The following is a 22,141-nucleotide window of genomic DNA, read 5'->3' as shown; positions in this document are numbered from 1 at the left end:
AGGGCCGGGCCAAAATTCCAAACTCAATTATGCATAATATACATTTTATTTCTATATAAAAAGCAGTAAATGGCATTGTTACCCATGAAGGTCTTTGAAAAGACACTCAAGCCCCACATCATCTCTAGCCTCCCTCCCGGACTAGACCCCCACCAGTTCGCCTACAGAGCCAACAGGTCCACGGAGGACGCCATCGCCACGACTCTCCACTCTACCCTGTCCCATCTGGAGAGAGCGGGGGGCTACGCACGGCTGCTCTTCGTGGACTTTAGTTCTGCATTTAACACCATCCTGCCTGACAGACTAGTGCCCAAACTCATGGACCTTGGACTAAACCATCCCCTCTGCCGGTGGTCTAAGGACTTCCTCTCTGACCGCCCCCAGAGGGTCAAAATAGGCCCCCACACCTCCACAGCCATCAGCCTCAGCACCGGATCCCCCCAGGGCTGCGTGCTGAGTCCCCTCTTTTACTCCATTTACACCCACGACTTCACCGCAGTCCACCCCAGCAACACCATCATCAAGTTCGCTGACGACACCACCGCGGTGGGCTGCATCACAAAAGGTGACGAGACCGCGTATCGCGATGAAATAGAGCAGCTGTCAGCCCTGTGCAAGGATAACAACCTACAGCTGAACAAGCTAAAGACCCAGGAGATGATCGTGGACTACAGGAGGAAGAAGACTGACATACAGCCCCTGTATATCGATGGGGGATGTGTGGAGAGAGTCTCGGTCATCAAGTTCCTGGGTGTCCACCTGGAGGATGACCTGACCTGGAGAATCAACACCACGGCGATAGTAAAAAAGGCACAGCAGAGACTCTACTTCCTGAGAGTACTAAGAAACTACCACCTCAGACAAGACCTGCTTGTGTCTTTTTACCGCTGCTCCGTGGAAAGCATCCTCACCTACTGCATAAATGTGTGGTTCCTCAGCTGCACAGCCGCAGAGAGGAAGGCGCTCCAGAGGGTCGTCAACTCGGCCCAGAAGATCATCGGCTGCCCCCTCCCCTCACTGGAGGGACTATACAACTCCCGCTGCCTCAAAAAAGCAGTAAAAATACTGAAGGACCCACACCACCCGGGCAACAAGCACCTCGTGCGGCTGCGCTCGGGCAGGCGTTTCAGCGTCATGCCCACCCGGACTAACAGACTGAAGTTTAGTTTTTATCCCAGGGCCATATGTGCACTAAACTCAGCTAAATTTGAAAAACAACAGTCTCCTTGCACCCCCCCCCCCCCCCCCCCCACGCACACGCACACACACACACAACATTAAGAGATAGTGCAATTATATATATTTTATATTCTATACCCCCCCTGTTTTATTAATGTTATTTACGCCCCACCCTGTTTTTATATTTAACACTGTGTTTAGGACTGTTTTTTATTCTTATTTTACTAGCACCTAGGGTTGCATTTTTTTATTTCGTTGTAACAACTGTAACAATGACAATAAAGATCTATTCTATTCTATTCTATTGTTTTGACCCCTGGTAAGAGTGTATGTTATTATTTGGCAATTAAAAGGTGAGGTTAGCTTTCAAAAATATCATTTATTCAAATAGAATTTATTTCCAAAATGATAAACAAAATGTGAAACATTAATAACAAAGGGCATGTATGAAAAAGTGCTATACAAATAAAGTTATTATTTTGAGTTTCATATACTATTGAAACAAGGATTTTCTTAGCTTTCTAAAGACATCACATCATCTTATAGCCAAAATAAAATGAACTGTGTAAAGAAAAGTGTCCCAGTAGCCTTTTTTTACTTTACATGCCTATATTAAACATTTGATGTTTTCAGAACTGTGCAAAAAAAAAGAAAAAAAAATATCAAGAGTCCCATTTATTTCCACATTTGAGTGTTCTTCAGCTCTTTTTTTTTTTTTTCATTCAGTGTGATAAATCCAGTCTCTGTTGAGCTTTAACAAGTCCATCAAAGTCAGGTTGCATGTCTGAGGTGGAGATGCGAAGCACAGCTGCCAGATGTTCATCAGTGAGAGAGGATCTGTACCTGGACTTGGTAAACGTCATGACTGAGAATGTCTGTTCACATATAGGTGGATCCAAAGAGAACCAACATCTTCTGAGCATGTCTCCTCATGTTTGGAAAGTTCTCCTCCTTGAGAGCAGAGTAGAACTCTAGCAGTGATGCTGACTTAAAGTGCTCTTTCAGTAGTGAATCAGACTGCAGGTCAATGAGTTCAAGCTGAACATCAGTGGGTGCACTATCAACACTGCAGGTAAAGGGAGAGGAAACCAGCTGCATTTCATCCTCAACCTTTTTGAAATCTTGAAAACGCCTTGAAAATTCATCATGCAGTGCTCCCAACATGGATGAGTACCTGTGCCGGTGATCAGCTGATGGTTTGACTTCTTTCAGGGTTTTCATGTGTTTGAGATTGTTGCTGCCTAGTTTTACATTTACATTTACATTTAGTCATTTAGCTGACGCTTTTATCCAAAGCGACTTACAAGTTCTGTACGACAAGCCATCAGGAAGGGCACAACTCTATCAGCTGAGCAACAATGTTCATCAAAGTGTTGAGTGCTACAGTGTAGGTTAGTTTATTAGGACAAGTGCATGACAGTACGGTTAGTTAGGGTTAGATTTTTTTATTGTTTTTTTTTTTTTTTTTTTTTAAATTCAGATAATGGTTGAAGAAGTGCGTCTTTAGTCGACGGCGAAAGATTGGACGTGATTCGGCTGTCCTAACTGGGGTGGGTAGTTCATTCCACCATTGTGGGGCAAGGACTGAGAATAGGCGACTTCTCTTTGATGACCCTCCCGGAGCTAGGAGTAGGTCTGAGGCGGCCAGAAGATGCAGAGCGTAGGGGTCTTGAGGGTGTGTAGTTAGAGACCATTGACCGGAGGTAGGCGGGAGCGGTTCCCTTTGCCGCACGGTATGCTAGGTCGAGGGCCTTGAAGCGGATTCGTGCAGCAATGGGGAGCCAGTGCAGGTCCCTAAGAAGTGGGGTGACATGGGCCGACTTCGGTAGGTTTGAGATCAGGCGGGCCGCTGCGTTCTGAATGAGTTGAAGAGGCTTAGTGGCAGTGGCCGGGAGGCCAGCGAGCAGTGCATTGCAGTAGTCGAGGCGGGAGATGACTGTTGATTGGACGAGGAGTTGGGTGGCTTCTTTTGTCAGGAAGGGGCTTATCCTTCTGACGTTGCTCAGGAGGAATCGGCAGGTTCTGGTCGTCGCTGCGATGTGAGCAGAGAAGTTCAACTGGTCGTCGAGGACAACACCAAGGTTCTTGGCGGTCGGGGACGCAGTCACAGCTGTATTCTCGACTGTGATTGAAAGGTCGGTTAGGGGGGAGGATTTGGCCGGCAGGTGGAGCAATTCTGTTTTGCTTAGGTTCAGTTTGAGGTGGTTGGACGTCATCCAGGCTGAGATGTCGGACAGACAGGCCGAGATCCGCTCAGAGACGTGGATATCTGAGGGAGGGAAGGAGAGGAAGAGTTGAGTATCGTCGGCATAACAATGGTAGGAGAAGCCATGAGACGTGATAATGTTACCCAGTGATTTAGTGTAGAGGGAGAAGAGAAGGGGTCCTAAAACCGAGCCCTGGGGGACACCCGTCCGCAGGGGGCGGGTGGCCGACAGGGTCCCTCTCCATGACACTTGGTAGGAGCGGTCATTGAGGTATGATGACAGCCATGTCAGCGCAGAGCCAGCCACTCCCATTCCTGCGAGGGCCGCAAGGAGGATCTGGTGGTTGACTGTGTCGAAGGCTGCAGATAGATCTAGGAGAATCAGGACAGAGGAGAGGCCTTTCGCTTTTGCTAAGTGAAGTGCCTCTGTGACCGCAATGAGGGCTGTCTCTGTGGAGTGACCAGTCCTGAAGCCTGACTGATTAGGGTCTAGGAGGTCATTCTGTAAGAGATAAGCAGTAAGTTGGTTGGATACAGCACGTTCAAGTGTTTTAGAAAGGAAGGAGAGAAGAGAGACAGGACGGTAGTTGCCTATGACGGTAGGGTTCAGGGTTGGTTTTTTTATGAGCGGCGTGACTTTCAAGTTGCCTTGAAATTAATTGCAACTTTGTCATGAAGGCTTTCACATGGCTATGCATTTCATGAGCAAAAATGCCCTTGCCCTGCAGTTGTGTGTTCAGTAGGGATGGGTACCGTTCACATTTGAACCGATACGGTACCGGTACCTGTGAATCGATACCGGTACCCAACGGTACCTTTTTTCTGTACTTTATTCTCAAAAAATGTAATCTCAAGTTCAAGTTCTTTAATAGTTGTCATACAGAAGTACAGAATACTTTCATACAAAATGCTTCTTACTGTTACGCTCCAGAGACTGTGCTAGACAAGATAGTATCAAATAACATAATAACATAATATAGCATGAATTTAGAAGAAGAAAAATGAGGTCACAGTGTTCGGTATAGACATATGTACAATGTTCTGAGTTACCATATAATATACAATACACAATACTATGCAGTGTACTAATGTACAGTACTATCTAGTGCAAAGCAGAAATGGGATGAGGTACAATTTTAGGTACAATTTACAGTAAGGTGTACGAGTTGTAGTGCAATCCTTCATCCATAAATATAAAGTGTGGGTGCTACAGTGTGTTTGTTTAAAGTGGGTGTGTGCTATAAAGTGTGTGGAGTGGGTGCTACAGTGTGTTTGTTTAAAGTGAGTGTGTGCGTGTGGATGTGTGTGCTATGTGCGTTTGGTGGTTGTTGTTGTGTAGTGTTCATTCATTGTTCGTTTAGCAGCCTGATGGCCTGGGGATAGAAGCTTCTTCTGAGTCTTTCTGTGCTCGCCTTGAGACTCCGGTATCGCTTGCCTGACCGCAGCAGTTCAAAGAGGCAGTTGTTCGGGTGACTGGAGTCTTTAATGATTCTCTTAGCCTTGCCCTTGCAACGCTTGTAGTAAATGTTCTGGAGGGTGGGGAGCCCCCCTCCAATTGTGCGTTCGGCTGAACGTGTCACTCTTTGTAGTCTGCTTCGGTCTTGTGCAGTGCTATTCCCAAACCAGGAGGTGATGTTGCCGGTCAAGATGCTCTCTATTGTACATGAGTAGAAGTTCTTAAGGATCTTCTGGCTGACTTGGAACTTCCTTAGGCGCCTGAGGAAGTAGAGGCGTTGTCGTGCCTTCTTCACAACACTGTCAATGTGTGTGGTCCATGTCAAGTCCTCGGATATGTAGGCTCCGAGGTACTTAAAGCTGTTGACTCTCTCAACCGGTGCCCCGTCGATGCTGAGGGGGCTGTAGTCCTTGACCCCCGACCTCCTGAAGTCCACAATCATCTCCTTTGTTTTGCTGACGTTCAGGGAGAGGCTGTTTTCCTGGCACCATCCCGCCAGGACCTTGACCTCTTCCAGGTAGGCCCTCTCGTCGTTGGCAGAGATCAGGCCCACCACCACTGTGTCGTCAGCAAATTTGATGATTGTATTGCTACTCCGCTGAGCCACACAGTCGTGTGTGTACAGGGAGTAGAGGAGGGGACTCAGAACACAGCCCTGGGGGGCCCCTATGTTGAGGGTGATGGATGAGGAGGTGCAGTTGCCTGCTCTCACCACCTGGGGTCTGCCAGTCAGGAAGTCCAAGACCCACTGGCAGAGGTCATAGCCCAAGCCCAGGTCCCTGAGCTTGGCTATGAGTATGGAGGGGACTATGGTATTGAATGCCGAGCTGTAGTCGATGAATAGCATTCTCACATAGTTCCCCTGCCTCTTGTCCAGGTGTGATGCTGCTGTGTGCAGCACATGGGATATGGCGTCCTCCGTGGACCTGTTGGGGCGGTATGCAAATTGCAGGGGGTCCATGTTGATGGGGAGGGAGGAGCAGATGTAGCCCTTTACTAGCTTCTCAAAGCACTTCATGGCTATGGAGGTGAGAGCTACAGGGCGGTAGTCGTTGAGGCAAGCAGGCTTGGATTTTTTGGGTACAGGGATAATAGTGGACTTCTTCAGGCAGGTGGGGATGACAGCCTGTTCTAAGGACAGGTTAAATATGTCAGTGAATACTGGGGCCAGTTGGTCGGCACAGACTTTTAGGACGCGGCCAGGGATGCCGTCCGGACCTGCTGCCTTCCTGATATTCACTTTTTTAAAGGTCCGCCTCACCTCATGCTCTGTTACCCTGAACACTGCGCCTCCATCAGCAGCCGACCCCCCCCCCCCCATTGCCGAGGCTTGTGAGCTGGTGTTGTTATTACCAGCATCAAACCTCGCATAGAAGGTATTGAGGTCACCTACCTCAGTTGTGAAAAAAGAAATCCAAACTTCAAATAACCACACTTTCGACCGTTTTCAGCTTGCCCCGACTGCTTTGTTGTTGAATCAAGTCAAATCCTAGGTAAGCGTATATTGTGCGTGTGAACGTTGACATGAAAAGAAAAAAGTAATTTTTTTTTTTATCATGTAATCTTTCGCGAGCCGGTCAGAATCATCCCACGGGCCGTATCCGGCCCACGGGCCGTACAATGCCCAGGTCTGCCTTAGACACTGGTTGTTAGCGTTCACTTGAATGGACGTTGATGTGGATACACGAGGTACCGTTCGTACTTAGCCAAGATGGCGGACCCACTCTTATCACCTCTCGTCCAGGTGACAAGATGGCGTCGGCGATCCCGCGAGCACAGCCAGCGGGCTGGGCGAACAGCATGGGCAGTGGTTAGCTGGAAGAGCGTGCTGTGATGGCGACCTCTGCTGGTGGGAAGAGGCGTCCTCTGTAACGTCTGGGGAACGTCCACTGCTGGCTGTTGCTTGCTGCTGTCGCGCGAACTGCTAATACTGTTGCTACCCTAAACACAGCTAAACTTCGGGTCTGGATGCACCCTCCTGCTATATCGGTTGTACTACTAACGCAACGTGGCTGACTATACCACCGGTCTTCAGCGCCGCGCGCCCGGTAGTCTACTGGAGTCAGACGGAGCCGTTAGCAGCATGCTAATACACCGCACACTTACTACTATAACACGTTAACTATAGACGTTAGTCCTGTTAACTCTAGACGTTAGTCCTTCGTTCTGTATCGCTTACTCACACACTATCGCTGGTACTTCTAGGATAACCCGTCAACTAGCAAGTACTTCTTATCACCCGTTGCTCGTTCCAACGGGGCTCTCCTCATAACTTCTGCAACGGGGCTCTTCCAGAGCACACGCCCGCTGTGACTGCGACTGTTCACGGTCAAGTCCACTGCCGAAGAGAGCTTCCTGGTCCTCTCGCCCCCAGGTAACTCCCTCTTCCTCGTTGCTTTCCTCTCTCCTCCGCTCCACCTGCCACCACTGCCACTTCGCCCCCTGCTGGCAACCGCCACTGATCCCACTCTAGGACCACTCCAGAAAGGGAAAAGGTGCTTCAATGTTATTGTTAGTGATCCATACTGAAGCCGGAGAAGAGTAGCACCTCACCTCGTTATTAGACTGGGCGAGCTATCCAAAGGAACACTGTTTATCACACGTTATACACACACAGGGAAAGTAACAGTTAGTTAGCACTTCTGAATACTTAGTAGAATATTCAGGCTGCTACACATGCAATCTTTGTGAGGTTTTGTCCATTGCTCACCTACTCGCTCTGTTCCTTTAAGCCTACTCGCTCTGTTCCTTTAAGTTTCTGTTTATCAATTGCATTCTCCTCACCTCACTAGCCCCCACCCTCGCGTTCGTTACTCTCGTTTTCTCTTCAGCAGCCACACCCTTGGACTACCTGTCATTATGTGTTTGATTGGTCTGGTGCCGAACACACACTTTTAGTTCAAGTATCAATTACCTTCACGCACCTGATGTTTATTCTAATTAGTTCCCCTGTGGGCTTTAAGTACCTCGCTCTTCCCCTCTGTCCCTTGTCGGGTCGTGCCGTATCATTCCGTATCATATTCTCTATCACCAAGACTCCTTCGGGAGGTCCTCTGTCTGTTTATGCTGTTTTCATCTCCGGCGTGAGATGCGCTCCAGCCTTCGCCTCCTGTCGCCGTTGCCTGAGGGAGACACTGGACTGCGCTCTCTAGACTTCCACCGGTTCCCCGTGGCGACGCGCTCGCCCCGTTTTGATCCTTCTCTCTTCACGCACAGCGCCTGGGTGAGTTTTTATGACTGTCTTTGATCCTATCCGTTTTTCGTGTGTTTATATAACACTGAAGATTTCCTGCTTTTTATCAGACAGTCACTCACCCAGCGTCAGCTTTTTGGATAGTTCATTGGGATAATCTTTGGCCTTAACATCGCTCACTGTGTGTATACTCACCGAAGATATTATTCACTTGGATTTGTATTTTGGGACTTCACTCACAGTGTGTATTTACACCGAAGATTCTGTCACTTGGATTACTCTGTTTTTGGGACAAGTCACCTCTCCTGTCACCTGCTCTGTTCCCCACTGAACTCTGAGCTAACCCGCTCCCTCTCTCCCTCTCAGTCCCGTTTACCACCCTCGGAGATCTGCCGAGAGAGATCTGCAGAGCGGTTCTGACGTCCACCGTCTGCTTCCTCAGACGAACCATCCCGGGAGAAGCTGCAGAGCAGCAACATTCATTAATGCTCCTGTTCCAAGGCCTTACCCTGTTTTCTCTGTCCCAGTATGCAGCTCCAGCCCTCGCCCTGTTCCAAGGCCTTACCCTGTTTTTCTCTAGTCCTCCTAGACCTCCCTGTCTAGTCCCTCCAGTCCTCCCTCTCCCCAGCCCGCCTCCGCGGGCCTCTGTCCCTGTTTCCCCACTCTAGTCCTCCTAGTCCTCCCTGTCCCCAGCCCGCCTCCGCGGGCCTCTGTCCCTGGTTTTCTCCTTCCAGTCCTCCTAGTCCTCCCTGTTTCCTTCCTTGTCCCTTGCCCCGGCCCTGTTCCGTTAGCCCTTCCGTTAGCCTTCCCTTAGCCTTCCCCTTAGCCAGCTCGCCTCTTAAAGGCACTGTACCTTTCCCTTCTTGTTATCCAGTAATTTGTGTTCTCCCTTAAAGGGACAGTGCCGTTTTTCTTTGTTATTCAATAAATGCCCAGTTCTTGGCTTACTCTCATACCTGTCTTGTGTTGTGCGATTGGGGTCGGTTACAAACCATAACAGTACGACCCGACCAATCGACGACCCCAGCCAGCACAGACGGTGTATGTTGAGTTTGCCTTTTTTTTTGTTAGCCCTGTTAGCTCCCCTGTTAGCTTGTTAGTCTCCCCTGTTAGCTCCCCTGTTAGCCTCGTTAGCTCCCCTGCAGCTTGTTAGGCCTCTACTACCAGCATGGCCCCAGTCTGCTAGCCTTGCCCCGGCTGCTAGCACAGCCTCTATGTTAATGCAGCCCTTGCTGCTGGCATAGGCCCTGTAGCTAGCCATGCCCAGGCAGCTAACCCAGTCCCTCTGCATGGCCCCAGTCTGCTAGCTTAGCCCCGGCTGTTAGCACAGCCTCTATGTTAATGCAGCCCTTGCAGCTAGCATAGGCCCTGTAGCTAGCCATGCCCAGGCAGCTAACCCGGTCCCTCTGCATGGCCTCCACTTTTTGTGTAGCCTTCCCACTGCTAGGACTGCTCCTTCAGCTAGCAAGGTCAGTTTTCCCACTGCTAGGACTGCCCTTTCAGCTAGCAAGGTCAGTTTTTTCCCACTGCTAGGACTGCCCTTTCAGCTAGCAAGGTCAGTTTTTCCCACTGCTAGGACTGCCCTTTCAGCTAGCAAGGTCAGTTTTTCCCACTGCTAGGACTGCCCTTGCAGCTAGCAAGGTCAGTTTTCCCACTGCTAGGACTGCCCTTTCAGCTAGCAAGGTCAGTTTTCCCACTGCTAGGACTGCCCTTTCAGCTAGCAAGGTCAGTTTTCCCACTGCTAGGACTGCCCTTTCAGCTAGCAATGTCAGTTTTCTCCCACTGCTAGGACTGCCCTTTCAGCTAGCAAGGTCAGTTTCCCACTGCTAGGACTGCCCTTTCAGCTAGCAAGGTCAGTTTATCTCACACTGCTAGGACTGCCGCTTCAGCTAGCAAGGTCAGTTTCCCCACTGCTAGGACTGCCCTTTCAGCTAGCAAGGTCAGTTTTCTCCCACTGCTAGGACTGCCCCTTCAGCTAGCATGGTCAGTTTGCTCCCACTGCTAGGACTGCCCCTTCAGCTAGCAGGGTCAGTTTTCTCTCACTGCTAGGTCTGCCCCTTCAGCTAGCAAGGTCAGTTCCCCACAGCTAGGACTGTCCTTCCAGCTAGCTTGTTCTCTCATGCTTGTCCAGCCCTGTCTGCCAGCCTAGCTCCGGCAGCTAGCGCAGCCTCTATGTTGATGTAGCAGTACAGCTAGCATAGGCCCTGTAGCTATCAGTGCCCTGGCAGCTACCCTTTCCCTCTGCTAGTCCCTTCCCTGTTCCCCTCTCCAGTGCCCCTGTTCCAGCCCTGTCAGCTAGCCTAGCTCCGGCAGCTGGCGCAGCCTCTATGTTAATGTAGCAGTACAGCTAGCATAGGCCCTGTAGCTATCAGTGCCCTGGCAGCTACCCTTTCCCTCTGCTAGCCCCTTCCCTGTTCCCCTCTCCGGTGCCCCTGTTCCGGCCCTGTCTGCTAGCCTTGCTCCGGCAGCTAGCGCAGCCTCTATGTTGATGTAGCAGTACAGCTAGCAGGGGCCCTGTAGCTATCAGTGCCCTGGCGGCTACCCCTTGCCTCTGCTAGCCCCTTTCCCGGTGCTCCTCTTAGTTACCCCTCAGCTCCTCTAGTTACCCCTCAGCTCCTCTGGTTACCCCTCAGCTACCCTACTTACCCCTCAGCTACCCTAGTTACCCCTCAGCTCCTCTTGTTACCCCTCGGCTTCCCTAGTTACCCCTCGGCTACCCTGCCCCAGTTGCTAGCCCCACTTTTGTTGTGGCTTCCCCTGCTGGCTTGGCCCAGTACTTTTTGTTTTGTTGCCTTGTTTTTGTCCCCTGCCTCTCTGTCTGTATTTTAGGGTCGCCGGGTGGCTCCCGTGGAGGGGGGGGTACTGTGAGGTTTTGTCCATTGCTCACCTACTCGCTCTGTTCCTTTAAGCCTACTCGCTCTGTTCCTTTAAGTTTCTGTTTATCAATTGCATTCTCCTCACCTCACTAGCCCCCACCCTCGCGTTCGTTACTCTCGTTTTCTCTTCAGCAGCCACACCCTTGGACTACCTGTCATTATGTGTTTGATTGGTCTGGTGCCGAACACACACTTTTAGTTCAAGTATCAATTACCTTCACGCACCTGATGTTTATTCTAATTAGTTCCCCTGTGGGCTTTAAGTACCTCGCTCTTCCCCTCTGTCCCTTGTCGGGTCGTGCCGTATCATTCCGTATCATATTCTCTATCACCAAGACTCCTTCGGGAGGTCCTCTGTCTGTTTATGCTGTTTTCATCTCCGGCGTGAGATGCGCTCCAGCCTTCGCCTCCTGTCGCCGTTGCCTGAGGGAGACACTGGACTGCGATCTCTAGACTTCCACGGGAGGTATCCCAGTGTTCCACTTCAGACCTCCGCGCAGCAGACGTCCTGACGCGCATCCAGACCTCCGCGCAGCAGACGCCCAGACGCGCATCCAGACCTCCGCGCAGCAGACGCCCAGACGCGCATCCAGACCTCCGCGCAGCAGACGCGCTCTTCACTCCAGGCGCGCATCCAGACCTCCGCGCAGCAGACGCGCTCTTCACTCCAGACGCGCATCGCTTCCTAATACTCTACGGGAGGATGCGTCTCTCCGAGCCGGCGCGCTCTTCCGCGCAGACGCGCTCTTCACTCCTGACGCGCATTCAGACTCACTCCAGATGCGTCCTCCGTACCGGCGCGTACTCCAAGCAGACGCGCACCACTCAGACCTCCGCGCCAGATGCGCCCTCCGTACCGGCGTGTACTCAAAGCAGTCGCGCACCACTCAGACCTCCGCGCCAGATGCGCCCTCCGTACCGGCGCGTACTCCAAGCAGTCGCGCACCACTCTGACCTCCGCTTGGACAACCGGTTCCCCGTGGCGACGCGCTCGCCCCGTTTTGATCCTTCTCTCTTCACGCACAGCGCCTGGGTGAGTTTTTATGACTGTCTTTGATCCTATCTGTTTTTCGTGTGTTTATATAACACTGAAGATTTCCTGCTTTTTATCAGACAGTCACTCACCCAGCGTCAGCTTTTTGGATAGTTCATTGGGATAATCTTTGGCCTTAACATCGCTCACTGTGTGAGTGTGTGTATACTCACCGAAGATATTATTCACTTGGATTTGTATTTTGGGACTTCACTCACAGTGTGTATTTACACCGAAGATTCTGTCACTTGGATTACTCTGTTTTTGGGACAAGTCACCTTCCTCAGACGAACCATCCCGGGAGAAGCTGCAGAGCAGCAACATTCATTAATGCTCCTGTTCCAAGGCCTTACCCTGTTTTCTCTGTCCCAGTATGCAGCTCCAGCCCTCGCCCTGTTCCAAGGCCTTACCCTGTTTTTCTCTAGTCCTCCTAGTCCTCCCTGTCTAGTCCCTCCAGTCCTCCCTCTCCCCAGCCCGCCTCCGCGGGCCTCTGTCCCTGTTTCCCCACTCTAGTCCTCCTAGTCCTCCCTGTCCCCAGCCCGCCTCCGCGGGCCTCTGTCCCTGGTTTTCTCCTTCCAGTCCTCCTAGTCCTCCTTGTTTCCTTCCTTGTCCCTTGCCCCGGCCCTGTTCCGTTAGCCCTTCTGTTAGCCTTCCCTTAGCCTTCCCCTTAGCCAGCTCGCCTCTTAAAGGCACTGTACCTTTCCCTTCTTGTTATCCAGTAATTTGTGTTCTCCCTTAAAGGGACAGTGCCGTTTTTCTTTGTTATTCAATAAATGCCCAGTTCTTGGCTTACTCTCATACCTGTCTTGTGTTGTGCGATTGGGGTCGGTTACAAACCATAACAATCTTTTTCTTCAAAGTAACTAGTAACTGATGGGTTCAGATTAATGTAGTGTAAAAGTAAGGTAAAAAGTAAAACATTTCCATTGAAAGAAATTATATATTTTGTTGAAAATTCTCCTTGTATTGTAGCTGCTTTAAGGTACAGTTTGAACAGATAGAAAATGGGTGATTAACTCATTCAGTGCCAGCGTGTATCCCCATCCCTGCTGTCAATGGGCCACGCTTTAAAATAGGCATTTTCACGGTGCGTCACGATGTTTGCAGATCTATATCTATATTCTATATTATAGCTATGGAGACAATACTATGGCTCATTTGACAGTCACTATCTCTCGTCCAACATGTATTTCATGTATACGTTCGCGTGTTATCCCATGGTGAATATTGTATAGTTTCAGAGTGATCCAGGAGCGCTATGTGCATTTTGTGAAAGTCGTTTGCGTTGCTCGCCTGGACACGATACTATTTTCAAATCAAAGATATATAATAGGTATTATGTTTCATCATGAAGACATCAAAGGGGGGGGGGGGTCGTTTTGTGATGCTCTGATCGTCAGCAACGGCATACGTTTTGAATACTACATACGTTGATCGTTGCGATCGATGTGAAATCATTGTAGGATCAAAGTAGGATTGACATCATATGGTCCTTACCTTTGCTAGGAGGTATTCCAAAATGAATATTCCAATTGTCTGATAGCAATTTCTAGTATTGATGTCCATCGGGGCCCTGACATGAAATGGGACAAAATATGCATCAAGTGTGCTGGACGCGTTCCAGGTTGCTTGAATGAAGCGGTTCACTTGCCCGGGTCCAAATGCTCCGCCCGGACGATATAAAATGTAACATATAGTGTGAAATAAGGTTTCAAAGGGTAGGCGATACTGCCACCTAGCAGGATTCAGCCGGCATTGCACTCTCGAGGTCTCAGAATGAGTTCCAATGATAACACAGAGGTCCGTGAGAGTGTATAGAATATAAAAATTGAAAAAAGAAAAAAACTATGAAAACGGTTGAAAACCCGACTTTTCTCAGGTTTTGTCGCTCAACCGTTGGCGAGATAACCCGACTTTTTACGTGATTGGCCCTGAAAGTGTTAATCGCAATGAACTATTATCTGTTCGCTGTATACAAACATACCGTGTTCAAGCCAATCAGCAATACCAACTGAGTCACGTGACTAAGTTGCCCCCTACCTGTGCGAGCTGCTGCTAAAATAGTATGACGGAGCTCTATGGAGAAACCATGACACTCCCCTGACTAAAAAGTTATTTCAAACAAAAACGGCTGGATGTCATTTGGCCAAATCAGCATGGCTGTGGGTGTGAGTCTTTCACCTTTTACATATCTAGCTTTGGCATGGATTGATTGTTTAGATCGCTAGCATGGCTAATAAATGCAAATATATTGTAGTCTGCCCCGTTGTTCTGACCAGGATTACGTTCCATTTGCCCCCTTGATGCGTGCGCACACTGAGTCTGACATATACAACAGGTCTACGGACAATGCGATTAATCACGATTAAGTATTAGAATCGATCGACAGCCCTAAACACCTTCCACCACCACTGATGTTCAGGTATGGGTGATCTAAACGTTGACCTTTAAGGAGGAGTAAATGGCTAGATGCACCTCCAGATGTCTCATACGAAAAGGGATGATTTCTTACTCACCAATAATGATGCTGACTGGTATGTCCTTTCTCAGCACAACCCATGCTGTTCCTCATACTAGCTCCAGACATTTTGATACAAACACATTTCAAAGTCAATGGGGTTGAGCTCTTGTCTGACTGAGGCCTACTGAAATGTATTCCCCAGTGTTAGACACATTTCAGGGAGCTTCAGTGAGTGCTGGGAAAGGAATCTATCAATCAACATCATATTTGCCACCTACTGTACTGGCCCGGCATGCTTGTTGGAGCAATTTCTATGTGTTTCTGAGTTTAAATCTGGACGGAGGTATTTAAAAAAAAAAACTGCCGTGTGGACAAGGTTCTTTTTTTTAATGGTTTTTAAAAAGATCCACATTATAGTCAGGGCCTCAGTGACCATTTAAAGAGGATTAAATCATTGCTTATTTGTTATTTCTCAAGCCTTTAGGCTACAGTGGTGGGTAGGTAAAGCTCAGTGTGATTACATGCTGCTCAACATGATTCTCCTTTTCTGGCTAGGTTCTGTAGATCCTAAATGCGACAGTAGGGGGCGTTGTGTCTGCAAAGGAGGCGCCACAGGCGACAAGTGTGATCGCTGCCCCAACGGAGCACCTGTTGACACTACTGGCTGTGAAAATACAAGGTACAGTATCTGAACTGGCACTAAACACCTGGATGTTATTCTTCTGTGTAGAAACATCACACCATACCCCGCACCCATTTGTACTTAAACTTAGTTTATCCTCCTTTTTCTTTGTGAAATGGGGTTTATCCTTTTTCAGCTGCCGTTTCTCTCTGCACGGTAACATTATGTACCTGCACGGTAACATTATGTACCTGCTCCTCTCTGCTCTTCCCTGCTCCTCCCTGCTCCCTTCTCTCTGCTCCTCTCTGCTCCTCTCTGATCCTCACAGCTCCTCCTCACTGCTCCTCTCTGCTCCTCCTGCTCCTCTCCCTCTGCTCCTCACAGCTCCTCCCTGCTCCTCTCTCTCTGCTCCTCCCCCCTCTCTCTGCTCCTCTCTGCTCCTCCCTGCTCCTCTCTCTCTCTGCTCCTCTCTCTCTGCTCCTCTCTCTCTCTGCTCCTCTCTCTCTGCTCCTCTCTCTGCTCCTCTCTGATCCTCACAGCTCCTCCCTGCTCCTCTCTCTCTGTTCCTCCCTCCTCTCTCTCTGCTCCTCTCTGCTCCTCCCTGCTCCTCTCTCTCCGCTCCTCTCTGCTCCTCTCTGCTCCTCCCTGCTCCTCTCTCTCTGCTCCTCCCTGCTCCTCTCTCTCTGCTCCTCTCTCTCTGCTCCTCTCTGCTCCTCTCTGCTCCTCCCTGCTCCTCTCTCTCTGCTCCTCTCTCTCTGCTCCTCTCTGCTCTGTATATATATATGTACCTGTTTCTCTATGTACTGTATATATATATGTACCTGTTTCTCTATGTACTGTATATATATATATGTACCTGTTTCTCTATGTCAGGGGTGGCCAACCAGTCAGAGACTGGTCACAAAAGAGCCACAAAGATTACTGTGGTACAGGGCGGCTGGGTGGCGCAGCGGACATTACGCTCGTCACCAATGCAAGAGACACCGGGTTCGACTCCGGCTGTCGGCGTTGCCTCCGGCTTCGGCCAGTCGTCATACTAACTCAATTGGCAGAGTTAGCGGGTGGAAGTCGCTGGGTGGTAATCTGGACGTTGTGGACAGCGACTCCTACAGGTCGGTTGGGGACGCCTGTACAGCAGAGACATGAAATGGTGGGGGTAGTGTGAGCCTCCCACACGTTACACCTCGCCAATGAGAGTCCGCGCTGGCAGGTGAAAAGATGTGACAGGCTGCCTCCACATGTATCGGAGGGGACATGTGATGCAAGGCTTCTATCCTCCCTACAACCGGCCAGTAGGGGGCATATGCGAGCAACGTTCAAGACAGGGGAGGGGAGAATTGGCACAGCGGAATTGGGATGGGAGAAAATTGAAAAAGAGGAGAAAAAGTGGATAAAAAAAAATTACTGTGGTACCACAAAGAGCCACACCATATACCAGCGTTTCTCAACCTTTTTTTTCAGTCACGGCACCCTTCATGTGTTTATAGGTCTTACCCTCTGGCCTCTGAAGTTGCTAATGTCTTTTTTATTTTGGCCTCACAGGGTTAAAAGTACCCTGTGAGACCCACGGTTGCAAAATTACAAAATCACTTTTAGCCATTTAAAAAAAAGTCTGTAAATGTTTATTTAAAATTTTTTAAGCACATGTATAGTCAATTGTTCAGCCTCACAATGCTATTTGATAGTAAATGTGTTTATATGTCCCACCTTCTGGCCTCTGAAGTTGCTAATGTCTTTTTAATTTGGGCCTCACAGGGTTACCTTATGTTGTGGTTTGAAACCGACCCCAACAGCACGGCACAGACAGGTAGTTCAGAGTTAGCCAAAGACTAGGGCGTATTTATTTCTGAAACAGGAATGAGCGAAATAACAAAAAGAACAACAAAGGGGAGAATGTTCTTGGCAGAGTTGTCTGCGGCTCTGCAGATCGTCCCGGTATAGAGATGGAGAAGCGGCGTAGCGCCACTGCCTCTGCGGCTCTGCAGCTACTCCCGGTATTGAGATGGAGAAGCGGCGTAGCGCCACTGCCTCTGCGGCTCTGCAGCTACTCCAGGATCCAACTCGGGGAGGAACGGAGAGAGAGAGAGAGTGGTCAATAAACAAGCCAACGGAATACAGAGGCAGTCCCGTCCTCCTTAGCTGAGTCCAGTATAAACACAACGTGACTTAATCTTCAGTGTTACCAACACACAAGTTTAGCTGAGCCCAGTACAATCCCACGTGACTTAATCTTCGGTGTTACCAACACACAAGTTTAGCTGAGTCCAGTACAAAACAAAAACGGCAAATCTTCAGTGTTATCCAAACACACAGAAAACAGAGAATCCAAAAGGTTTGTTCCAAAAACTCACCAAAGCGCAAATGCGCAAAGCGGGCAACGAGGCACAGCTCCAACGGATGATAGAGATACATAACAGCGGCGACTTCCATGGACGTCCTGAAGAAAAACAGACGAGGCACAACAACGGGGGGAACAGGCAGTAGCAGTGGTAATCCAAAACGACCCGACAACGATTGACAGAAAGACCCGAGTATATGAAGGGCTCTGGGCGCTGATTACAAACAACCGACAGGTGCGTGACGGCAATTGGTACTTGACCTAGAAGCGTGTGGTGGCAATGAGCCAATCCTCCTCACAGTACCTTGAAGCGTGTGGCGGGAATGGGCCAATCCTCACAGTACCCCCCCCTCCACGGGAGCCACCCGGCGACCAGCCCGGCCCGGCCTGTCCGGATGGGAACGATGGAAGTCGGTGATCAGGTCGGGGTCCATGATGAGCTGGCGGGAGACCCAGCTCCGTTCCTCTGGGCCGTATCCCTCCCAGTCCACCAGGTACTGGAACCCCCGTCCCCGCCGTCGGACGTCCATAAGCCGACGGACCTGCCACTGGGGGTGTCCGTCCACCATCTCGGGAGGAGGCGGGTCCGGAGCAGGAGGCATCAGGGGACTGAGGGAGACAGGCTTAACCCGGGACACATGGAAAACGGGGTGAATGCGCATGGACGCAGGAAGCTTAAGACTCACCGCCGCGGGACTGAGCACCTTCAGAACCTCAAAAGGACCGACGAACCGGGGGTTAAGCTTCTTGGCCGAGGATCGAAGCGGATGGTCCTTGGCGGACAGCCACACCCTCTGCCCAGGGTGGTACGTCGGCGCAGGGATCCGGCGCTGGTCAGCCCCACGACTGCTGCGCTCCGATGACCGGAGCAGTGCAGTCCTGGTGATCTCCCAGACCTGTCGGCACCGGTCGAGATGGTCCTGCACGGAGGGAACTGCCACCTCCGACTCCTGTGCAGGGAAAAGAGGGGGTTGGTAGCCCAGGGATACCTCAAAAGGCGAGAGGCCGGTGGCGGAACTGACCAGGGAGTTGATGGCGTACTCGACCCAGGGGAGGAACCGGCTCCAGGAAGCGGGTCTCTCGGCAGCCACACAACGGAGAGCAGACTCCGCGCTCTGGTTCATCCTCTCTGTTTGTCCGTTAGTCTGGGGATGATAACCAGAGGAAAGACTGACTGTTGCCCCCAATCCCTTGCAAAAGGCCCGCCATACCTGGGAAGTGAACTGGGGGCCCCGGTCCGAGACGACGTCCTGGGGAAAACCATGGAGGCGGAACACGTGGCTTGTCAGGAGGTCCGCTGTCTCGGCAGCCGAGGGAAGCTTGGGAAGGGCCACGAGGTGAACCCCCTTGCTGAACCGATCCACCACGGTCAGTAGGCACGTGTTCCCCTGGGACGAAGGAAGACCCGTGACGAAGTCCAACGCCACATGGGACCAAGGGCGGCTCGGAATGGGAAGCGGCTGCAATAGCTCGGAGGGTGCCTGGTGGGAGGCCTTGCTGCGGGCGCAGACCGCGCAGGCCAGAACAAACTCCTTGACATCGTTCCTCATGGTGGGCCACCAGAATCGACGAGCCAGGAAGGAGAACGTGCGATGAACGCCCGGGTGGCAGGCGAACCGGCTGGTATGGCCCCACTGGAGGACCCGGGACCGGACTGAGTCGGGGACGAAGAGGCGACGAACGGGTACATGGCCGGGAGCGGGATGGAAGCGTAGGGCACGCCTTACCAACCCCTCGATGCCCAAGGTGACCACTCCCACCAACCTGGCCTCTGGGAGGATGGGAGTCGGATCCTCAGTGGTTGGAGCCCCCTTGGAGTGTAACCGGGACAGGGAGTCGGCCTTCGTGTTGTGGGACCCAGGGAGAAGTCGAACCGACTGAGGAAGCTGGCCCACCTTGCCTGCCGGCCGTTGAGGCGCTTGGAACCATGGATGTACGTCAAGTTCTTGTGGTCCGTCCAAATGGTGAATGGTTCCTCGGCCCCCTCTAGCCAATGACGCCACTCCTCCAAGGCAGCCACTACCGCCAGCAGCTCCCGATTGCCGATGTCATAGTTCCTCTCGGCAGGGAGGAAACGACGTGAGTAGAAGGCACACGGATGTACCTTCTGGTCCGTTGCCGACCGCTGGGACAAGATAGCCCCTAGTCCAGTATCCGAGGCGTCCACCTCCACAATGAACCGTCTCTTGGGGTCTGGGTGGAGCAAGACCGGGGCGGTGGTGAACCTCTTCTTGAGGGAACGGAACGCAGCGCAAACCGCTGGGGACCAGTCGAACGGCAGGGAGGGAGAGGTTAGCCTGGTAAGTGGTTCTGCCACCTGGCTGTAGTTCCGGATGAATCTTCGGTAGAAGTTTGCGAACCCGAGGAAGCTCTGTAGCTCCTTCCGAGAGGTGGGTTCCGGCCACTCCTCCACGGCCCGGATCTTGCGAGGGTCAGCTCGGGTCAAGCCGCTCTCCACGATGAAGCCCAGGTAATCGACGGAGTCGGAGTGAAATCGGCACTTCTCTGCCTTGACGAAGAGCCGATTGTGGAGGAGGCGCTCCAGCACACGGTGGACATGCTGGACGTGTTCCTCGAGGGTCTTGGAGAAGATGAGGATGTCGTCCAGGTATACCACCACAAACTCCTCCAGCATGTCACGGAGGACGTCGTTCATGAGCGCCTGGAATACCGCCGGAGCGTTGGTGAGGCCGAACGGCATCACCAGGTACTCGTAGTGGCCCCTGGGAGTCTTGAAGGCGGTCTTCCATTCATCGCCTTCTCGGATACGGACCAGATGGTAGGCACTCCGGAGGTCCAGCTTGGTGAAGACGGTAGCCTGGGTGAGGGGCTCGAAGGTGGAGTTCATGAGAGGAAGAGGGTACTTGTTCTTAATGGTGATCTTGTTGAGTTGGCGATAGTCGATGCAGGGTCGAAGGTCTCCATCCTTCTTCCCAACAAAAAAGAAACCGGCCGCCACCGGGGAGGAGGAAGGCCGAATGAGGCCTGCTGCCAAGGACTCAGAGATGTACTTATCCATCGCTGCCTTCTCAGGGACGGTCAGACTGTAGAGGCGGCTGCCGGGAAGGGGAGCCCCAGAGCGGAGGTCGATGGCACAGTCGTAAGGCCGGTGAGGCGGAAGGGCCTGAGCCCGGGACTTACTGAAAACCTCCTCGAGGTCGTGGTATTCGGGGGGAATAGTCGAGAGGTCCGGGGGCGGCTCACAAAGGGAACTCCGGGGCGAGGGACTGGACGCCGCCTGAAGACACTGGGCATGACAGGAGGAGCTCCACCCCCTGATGGTACCGGAGGACCAGGCGATGTGGGGCTCATGCAGCGCGAGCCAGGGCCGACCCAGGACTACAGGGACAAGAGGGGATCTGGTGATAAAAAACTGGAGTCTCTCAACGTGGTTACCAGCAATGGTGAGAAGGACTGGACAGGTGCGTTGAGTGATGTCAGCCAGGCGGTGCTGGTCGAACGCGAACACCTCCAAGGGTCTCTCGAGGTCCTCAAGTGGAATGTTGGCCTGGGTGGCAAACTCAAAATCCAGGAAACTCTCATCAGCACCCGAGTCAATGAGTGCCTCCACCATCGCCCGTTGGTCCGCCCAGGCTAGGGTGACGCTCGTCAGACGGTTAGGTGGTGCACGGGTGTGGGAACAAGAAAAAAACGGCTCACCAGGATCTCCCGGGGTCCCGGCGAGCCTGGTCTTTTGGCCGGGTGGGGCAATTGGAGATACGGTGTCCATCCCGGCCGCAGTAGAGGCAAAGGCCCGACCTGAACCTGGCCTCCCGTTCAGCCTGGCTAAGGTGTGTGCGTTCCAGCTGCATGGGTTCCTCCTCGGGCACCGAACGGGAGGGGAAGGGGCCACCAGTTGCGGAGGGAGCAGGATGGACCGCAGTACCGCCATGAGTGCGGGGGGTCTGGGGAACGTCTGGGGGTCCCAGTCGGGCTCTCTCACGCCTTCTCTCCCGGAGGCGTCCGTCGATGCGAATTGCGAGGTCGAATAGGCCCTCGAGGGAATCGGGCTCCTCACGGGTCGCGAGCTGGTCCCTTACTGCATCGTTGAGCCCCCTCAGGAAGGTGAGACGAAGTGCTTGATCGTTCCAACCGCTCTCCGTTGCGGCCAGTCTGAACTCCAGCGCGTAGTCGGTGACACTGCCACTGCCCTGCCGGAAGGTGCCCAACCGAGCTCCTGGGTCCTGGCCACGAGCTGGGTAGTGGAAAACCCTGCGGAGCTCTGCCACGAAGTCTGGGTAGGAAAAACAAAAATCAGCCCTCATGGACCAGGAGGCAGTAACCCACTGTGCTGCTCGGCCTGAGAGCAGGTTAGTCATGTAAGCCACTCGGGCTCCCTCTGAAGTAAATCGGCTGGGTTGATGAAGGAAAACCAACTCAGATTGCATGATGAATGTGGCACAATCCTCGAAGTTACCGTCAAACCAACGTGGTTCGGAGAGACGGGGCTCCCGAGGTGCGAGGTCGGGAGGCGCGGGGTACGCCACGGCTGCGGGTGGTGCTCTGGCCGAGACTCCTGGAGTAGGTGGGGTTACAAGCAGGGCGTTAAATGCTTCACTCAACGTCTGTAGTTGGTGCAGAATATCAGCCTGCTGATTACCCTGGGCTGTCTGCAGGGTAGCCAGAGAGCTAAGGGACTCCTGAATAGGCTGGACCTGAGCCCGGAGGTCCTGCACAGCAGCCGCAGCCGCACCTAACTGTAGGCTGTGGTCGTTGGTCAATTCGATCTGGACCGCCAACGCTGCCTTGACCCTGTCTGTGTCGGCTGGGGTCGTCA

At 52.0% G+C, this 22,141-nt stretch overlaps 1 protein-coding gene across 3 annotated transcripts in view; it reads left to right on the top strand.

Annotated features, from left to right (window-relative positions):
- lamc2 (laminin, gamma 2) overlaps positions 1–22,141 on the top strand; it is a 130,088-nt gene that overhangs the window by 5,326 nt on the left and 102,621 nt on the right. For all 3 annotated transcript variants that reach the window (XM_084320823.1, XM_084320824.1, XM_084320822.1), the window contains exon 3: positions 14,960–15,083. In XM_084320823.1, the coding sequence (XP_084176949.1) occupies positions 14,960–15,083 (124 nt within the window). The remainder of the gene's footprint in view (positions 1–14,959; positions 15,084–22,141) is intronic.

This window comes from Notolepis coatsorum, assembly GCF_963971535.1.
Source record: "Notolepis coatsorum genome assembly, chromosome: 8".
Taxonomy (NCBI): domain Eukaryota; kingdom Metazoa; phylum Chordata; class Actinopteri; order Aulopiformes; family Paralepididae; genus Notolepis; species Notolepis coatsorum.
Note: the sequence above shows the minus strand (reverse complement) of the source record. Positions and strands in the feature narration are given on the sequence as shown.